The following is a 7643-nucleotide window of genomic DNA, read 5'->3' on the forward strand; positions in this document are numbered from 1 at the left end:
CCGGCGAGGAGAACTGCTCGTACCCCCCCTCCCCCAGACCAAATTCACCCAGGGGTGCACGCAGGCATCCCTGTGCTCCCGTCCCCCGCGGCCAGGGACCCCCGGGAGGACACACCACCCTGGTATCAACGGCCACTGTCTGCAGCCCTAATCTGGAGGCTGACTTTAACTCCTAGGACAGCACTGATGCTCCCCCCCTCAAACCAGTTACCTCTGATTCAGGTCAGTATTCTGGATCTTTTTTTTTTTGCAGGAAAAGAGCATCCATTTTCTGCTTTACAGGCATCCTTATGTGTCTGGAGGTGACAGCATCTGCAGCACATGAGGGACTTCAGAAATACCAAATTCCAGCTGCAGCAGAGGTGTGAGGTGGGTGAGGAAGGTCATGGGTGACCCCCATCGCTCAGTGGGAAGAAAAAAGCACTTCCATGGCGAGACACCTGACCGCCATGGACTGAACTGCAGTTAAGGACAGATAAACTTCCAGTGTTTGTGTGGCTTCGCTTTGAGACAGGGGTTTGAGTGACACGGCCACATCCTTTCTGTTTGTCCCTGTGGTGTCAGCCAGGTGGCCCAATGTTGTTGTCACCGGTCCTCAAAGAGTTGCATGTTCAGTGGAAAACCCCAAGCTTCAGGGCTTAATTTCTTCAGGTTTTCAAGACACAAGGCTGGCTGTTCAGCGGGATACCAGCTCCTCCTCTCTCATGAGGTTTGGGGAGTGAGTGTGCTGTTAGTAGGGCGTTTCTTTATAATTTATATGTGTCAGGAGGAGGGGTGAATTAATCAAAGAACGTACAATTGTAAGAGGTGGAAAACTTGTAGAGGGTATCAGAATACCTTGTATGTGCAAACCCTGGTCCTGAATGCAAAGCAGCCCCTGTACACAAAAGAAAGCAGCCAAACACAAGGGTGAGATGTACATCTACACTCGTTTAGCATGAGCCTTGGGTGATCAGGCAGGTGAGCTGCTGGGCCTTGACACTGTGGGAAGTGTTAGCCCATGAGCTAACACTCCTTCTGCCTCCACAGAAACAGGGCATTTATCTGCATTAGCTCCCATCTCAGGCTCCTACATAGATGTTACAAAGGGTGACAATATTAATGTACACTGCTGAGTGCTTGACACATTCCTCCTGTGCTGTTGTGCCCTCTGTAAAGCAAAGACCTGGAAAATAATATACCTTGCTTACAAATGAACTGTACAGATGGAGAGCATTGTCAGCAAAAGTTGTGCTTTAATTCCTGCATACAAAACCATTAATCTCTTAGACGATAGGAGATACAAACCATGAAAAATATATCAAAGGAAGGACATTTTCTCTGCCCAGGACCAACGATTCTCCAAGGACCCAAAGGACAGCTATTGGCATGTCCTGAGATCTAAGGCACTGCAGTGAGAACCATCTCTGAGCAGAGGTCACCAGTTAAAGGTCATGGAAAAGAACCGTCTGGATGGCACAGCCTGCTCCTCTCCTCAGGGCGATGCTGCAGACATGTCGTCGGCTTCATGTGCTGCTGGTGTGCTCCACTCTCTGGTACTGCGCGTGTGTGCAGCTCGCTCCTCTTCCATGTCTCCACTTAAACACGTTTCCTTCCCACAGCCTGCCGGGCAAAGGCGAAGGTCAGCTGCAGCGGCTGCTGCTCGCAGGGAGCCAGGAGCCGGGCAGGGGTTTACAGCAGCTACCCCTCTTGCCCCCCCCTCCATGTGTCCTGCCCCTTGGTGCCACAGCCACACAGCTGCACAACCTCCCTCTGCTCCAGCGATGCTTGCCCCCCCACCTCCGTCACAACCAGAACTGCACAAATACCTCTCGATCTTCCCTAGCCCAGCCACAGTTACAGGCTTTGCATGGGAAATTACTGGGTGAGAGCATGTGGCACACATTACACCAGGAGATGTCTCTGTCCCAGCGGAGAAGAATCAGTCCAGGATTACTCTAAGGACCTCGCAGTCCCGACCTGCCTGCGCCATGCTCTGGTCCTGCTCTCCTCCTTCAACCACAAGCCCTGTTTTTTAGCCCTTTTTCCTCTCAAGTTTCAGTAGCGCCCTCCAGCAGCACGGCCGCAAGGCTCAGTGCAGTGACCCGCTGATGAACCACATTGCAGCTCTCACACCCTGTCCCATTGCCCCGCCACAAACTTGAGACTTTTCCAGCAGCACAGACTGGGCTTTGACGCAGCCCTGAGCTGCCCAGTGCCACAGACCTCAGGCACTGCTGGTGGGAAGCACCCAAAGCCATCACTCATGCTGGTACAACAGCACACATACCGTTTCCTGGAGAACTGCTGGTCTATCTCCTCTAAGGACTGTCCTTTTGTTTCCGGAACAAAAAAGTAAATGAATATAACGGCCATCACTCCCATCAGTCCATAGAGAAGAAACATCCAAGAGAAACCAATGGCATCTGCAGAGAGATTCAAGTGCACGAAGTCTATTGGAGGCAGGTCACATCATGGGATACAAAGGAAGCTGGTGGCTTACTGGAAGGTGATCGCTGGTGCCTGACTGGGGCATTTTATTTTGAGAAGCCCTCAGAAGGGCAGGGAAGCTCCTTATCTGCAAGGCCTGGACCAGGAATCAGCAAGGGAGAAGGATGGTCCACACCAGGCTTTGCCAGCAGCACTACAGAGGGAGGAGAACTCCAGGGCCCAGCAGTGCCCGCTGAGTGCCTCAGCCGAGAGCTCTGCTAGAAAGAAACGTAAAGCTATTGGCATGGAAGCTGTAAACGCCGTGGTTTCCCGATGCTGCAGTATTACAGTGCAGCCCAGTGGGCAATGGATGATTTTCATGAAACGGGTGGTGGAGGCGCTCAGACCAGTGTTGCTGGTGCCTGGTTTTTCTGCTCTCAGAGGCACCAGGGTCACACCTATTCCAGTGTCAAGTCCCCAGGGTTCAAAATGCCACTTGATCTCCAAATGGTTTGTGGTGGCCACCTTCCCTAACCAGCTGTGGGAGTTGGAGAGATGGGGGACGGCCACTTACCAATAAGGTCCAGGAAGGAGAGGCTGATCAGTAAATTAGCAGCCCAGTTAAAGCTGTTACAGAAGGCAAAGGCTCTTCCTCTTATCCCAGCAGGGTAGATCTCACTGAGGACCAGCCAGGTCACTGCATGGATTAGAGAGATCAGAAGAACAGTTGTAGGGGTTAAGCAATTTATATGGGAAATGGGCAAGGAAGATTTCAGCAGGGGGTTTAAACTCTGGCTTCACCCAGCAGCTGCTGCTGGTGGTGTCAAACATTCATTGATCTCGGAGTCAGGTCACAGCAGAACACTTCAAAACTCCTATGTTCAGCACCCCACAGAGGAATGAAATACCAATGACCAGGCGCAGGGAGCAAAGGAGAAAGCAGGGGAGTTGGTCATTCCACTCAGAGATGATGGAAAGCTCTGGCATACCTGTTGTCAGGACATGCTTCTTGTAAAGAAATGAGAAAGGGGTAGGAATAGGGAGACAATGTTGCATTTGGGCTAAAATTAGAGCTAAACCAATATATATATCTTAAAATAGTGTCTCTTATCCCAGGGTTATTTTGCTTGAAATAATTTACAGGGTCACCGTCAAACGCATGAGACTTGCTCACCTGTATTTTTTCTTGAGTTAGATGCTGTTTTCTCCCATCAAGGCATTTACAGCAATAAATGTCAGAAAACAGTAGAACTCACGTGGAAGTGAGAACAAATCTCCAATCTCATCTGATGGATAAATGATTTCAGGAAAAGACCAACTGATATTGAGAAACTTTCAGAGGTTCCACTTCCAGTTCCGCCACTGACTTTCTTTATCACAAAGCAGAAGCCCCTCAGGCCCTCTGCCCTCAGCCCTCTATTTCCCTCCTCACCAGGGTGCTAGAAGATTAGGTAGTGCTTGTGGGGTGCTCTGATTTTGCAATGAGCTTCACAGAAAAAAATACATTACAAGGATAGCGATAGCATGGAAGAGAAAGTTGTTTTAGTGCTGTACCAGCCCTACAGCTGACAGAGCAGCAGTACTAGAAAATGACTCAGTGGGCAGAAGGGGACATATTTCCAGCTCCCAGACACTGAGTTTCTTGGCAAAGCAGATGCATAATGAATGTTTCAAGCAGAACGTAAAGATCCGCCCTAGTTTTATTCTCTGGGTTAGCGGAAGGATGTATAAACACCATACTTACTTGGTCCAAATCCAATTGAGAAGGCGCTCACGAAAGCCATCATGCTCAGCAGCGTAATCCAATTTAAAACCGTATGTTCTGCCCAGGGAGCACCAGCGAAAGGAGGGCCTGTGCTTCCCACCGTCTCTTTTTCGGACTGACCTACCAAGCCCCTTTTCTGAGTGAGGGAAGACTTGGGAGCAGCCTCTCTGCTTTGAGTACTGGCAAAAACCTTTGTAAAGCTCCTCGAGGCAGAAAAACCAGGGCCTGCCTGACTTTTGACAGCACTGGATACTGGTGGGACGGGTGACACTGCGGGCTGGGAGGCAACGGGCATCAGGGGGTACTGGGTGAGGCTGTGGGATGCATTGGGGTCTGCGGCTGCCTTGCAGTCCCTGGCCATGGCCAGCGGAGCTATGCAGCTGGTGAGGCCAATGGTGGTGACAGAGATGGCCATCACCACGCAGCCAGCCATGAGTAGCACTCTCCTGCCAGCCTTGTCTGCAAAGGCCATCGCGACGAGCGTGGCCACCACCTTTATCGCCCCCAGCCCGACAGAAGCCAGGATTGCTGAGGAGTTGCTCTGGAACCCCACCGAGTGGAAGATTTTGGAGGCATAGCCCAGCACATTGGGCTGCCCAGTGAACTGCTGGAAGAGCACCAGTCCCAAACCCACCAGAGTCCGCCTTCTCATGTTGTCTCTGGTCCTAAAAAGGTCAATAAATGAGTAATGTTTCTCCTTATAGGGCTCTCGCTTTGCCATCTCTCTGTCCTCAGTGTTCTGCAATTGAATGAGGCCCTTCCGGCAGTCTGAATCCCATGAGCTTAATTTAACAGGGTTCACTGGGAGAAAGAGGATGCTCATGAACTGCATGGCTGTTGGGGCAATGGCCAGCCCAAACATATACCTCCATCCCTCATCCACATCTGCAAAGATGTAATTCAGCGCGTAAGACAGCAGGATGCCTACGGTGATGCCCGTTTCGTAGAGAGACACCAGCAGCCCTCGCTGATGAGCAGCCACCATTTCTGAGACGTAGATGCAGCAGGCCATGGATGAGACAGAGATGGCAAAGCCCACGGTCACGCGCCCAATGATCAGCCCAATAAATGACCTCGCCAACGTGAGAATAAGGCTACCAACCAACAGGACCAAGTTGCTGACGAGGATTGCTCTCCTCCGTCCATGGCTGTCAATGAGGATCCCCCCAGCCAGAGAGGCGAGGAGAGCTCCGATAAGGAGGGCGCTCACGAGAATTTCTTGCTTGAAGCAGCTGAGGTGAAAGTCTATCTGCAATTGCAGCAATGCACCGGAGATAATCCCCAGCTCGTATCCAAATATCAGCCCACCCAGGAGAGAGACCGTCGCAGAGAGGAGGAGGATCAGCAGTGTACGACCTGGAAAACAAGCAAGCAACGCTAGGTTCAGTTTTCTGGCGCTAGCAGGCAAGTTATCAGCACGCACAAGCTGGAAAAAGCTCTCCCAGGACACCCAAAGTTTTCCATCTACAAAGCCACGATGCTGAAATTCCCCATAGCTCACCAGGTCATGTGTAGAGGCGCTTGCAAATATTCGCACAACCTACCAGGCCTGCACACACAGCCACTAACCGCAGGGGCACTCATCTGGGGTGCAGAACTGTGAAAACAGGACTTTGTTAACAAAGTTAAGGCTTGTATTTAAGTGGAGGATGGTGATTTGTACTGGAGTTGTACAGGGGGGTCCTCCATGGTCTCCCTTGATTCTAATTACAAAATTTGTTCTTTGTAGGAAAACACAGCTTCTGCTTTCTGGTTCTAAATTGTTCTGCATTATCATTTTTACGTTTCAGTGCATGTGGCACCTCTCTTTCAGTGCATGTGGCTCTGCATTCCCACTCCCTACCCTGGCATTAAAAATGCTGCTTGCAAAAGTTTATTTCTCCTAGTTAATCTTGCACTCTCTGCATGACTTGGGGGGGGACGGGACTGATTTCTTCATCTCTCCTTCTAGAGCACACAACACCCAGGATCCCTGAGCCAGGCACAACCTTCTCAGGCTGGTCCAGGACTACAGGACAAACTTCATCATGAGCTGAAAAGCTCACTGTTGCCTGCCCCAAATACAAGAAGCAATTCTTTGACCTTGCCCTTCCTACATAGCTGAGTATGCAAGTTTAGTAAGTATGTAAGTTTAGTTAAAATAAGACAAAACAACAGCAAAAGCAAACCAAACCCAAACCAACCAGCCCACCCCAAACAACCCTAAGAAACCAAGGTGCTTGCTGCACATGCTTCTCACCCTGGGGAGAGGATGAAAGGGTGACCACGTGTGAACCATTAGTCATGCTATGACAGGGGAGATTGAGTGGGGCATGAGAGCCAGAGCTGATGCAGGGACCTCTGGGGAGCAGCAGTGACAGTGACCTCCCCCCCAGTTACAATTTTGAAGGCATGGGTAAAGCGCATTATCTTGAGGTTTGTGCTGGTTTCCAGCATATAATACAATCTGTACTCTCACGTTGGCTTTATTTAATTAGAAATACTCACAGTTTCGGTAGACTGTGCGTGGAAAGAATGTGGACACAACCACCAGACCACGGAAAACTTTCCTCAGCCTGCCTAAGGGCTCTTTTTCCCCCTCTAAAACTGTGTTTAATAAGAATTGTCTCTAGTCAGCCTTTAATTACAGCTAGCAATAAAGGTTATTTCTCAGTGATGGCTATATTTATATTTCTATTTATTCTGTAACCGTCTGTGTTTCTTTTGTGTTACTTATACTATCCCAGCTACACGTCAGTCCCTCCCACCATGCTCTGTGTGACTACCTGCACTGCTTTTATTGCTCCTTGTACACATGTTATGCAGATAATTAGAAAAAATATTTGCTCACTGAGAACAAAAGGCTTTGCGTAAAGTGGGCATGCCATTAGTTTCAAGCCACAAACTCAAGCAGACACAGACAGCCCCACTGTAAATACCGTGGCGGATTCCGTCAGATTTTGCTGTATTTCTTGTTAACTTAATGAGCAGTTATAGTTTATGAACTTTGATTGAAATCCAGCCATGTATATAGCCTATTCTGATGTAGTCAGAGGACTCTTCGGATGTTCACATGAGAACAGAAAGTTCCCAAGGAGCTGTGCCAGGCGATTCCCTGCTTGTGGCAAACCCTGGTGAGAGGGCTGTGCTCCGGGACCGGCCAGTAACCAGTGCTGCTGACCTGGCCGAGACTGGGGTGACTTTTGAACTGCTGAAGTCCCTCTTTGCCTACGCCAGTGCCAACAGGCACCACTGCCTTTAGCAAAACTGTAGTGGCCTCTCCACTCTCTGCTCCCGCACGCAGCCCTCTCCTGCCGGGAACGCTCCTGGGATGGCCCTAGGAATGGGATGTGCCACAGGAAATTACTTGTCTGGCTGTTTGCTACGTTTGCTGCTGGAAGTGCTAAAAAAAATAGAAAGAAAGGGGTTGGGGGGAGGGAGGGGGTGAGACGCAGTCTCAGCCTTTAGGAAAAGTTGAAAGCTTTTTTTT

General features: G+C 50.0%; 1 protein-coding gene across 1 annotated transcript in view; it reads right to left on the reverse strand.

The window, feature by feature from the left end:
• Positions 1–1505: 1505 nt before the first annotated feature.
• The window catches only part of SLC2A10 (solute carrier family 2 (facilitated glucose transporter), member 10), a 6957-nt gene continuing 819 nt past the window's right edge, over positions 1506–7643 (reverse strand). The window contains 4 exon segments of the mRNA XM_009889738.1: positions 1506–1602; positions 2270–2405; positions 2984–3106; positions 4154–5714. Coding sequence (XP_009888040.1) covers positions 1506–1602; positions 2270–2405; positions 2984–3106; positions 4154–5714 — 1917 coding nt within the window.

The sequence above is a fragment of the Charadrius vociferus genome, unplaced genomic scaffold (genome assembly GCF_000708025.1).
Source record: "Charadrius vociferus isolate BGI_N301 unplaced genomic scaffold, ASM70802v2 scaffold280, whole genome shotgun sequence".
NCBI classification, from domain to species: domain Eukaryota; kingdom Metazoa; phylum Chordata; class Aves; order Charadriiformes; family Charadriidae; genus Charadrius; species Charadrius vociferus.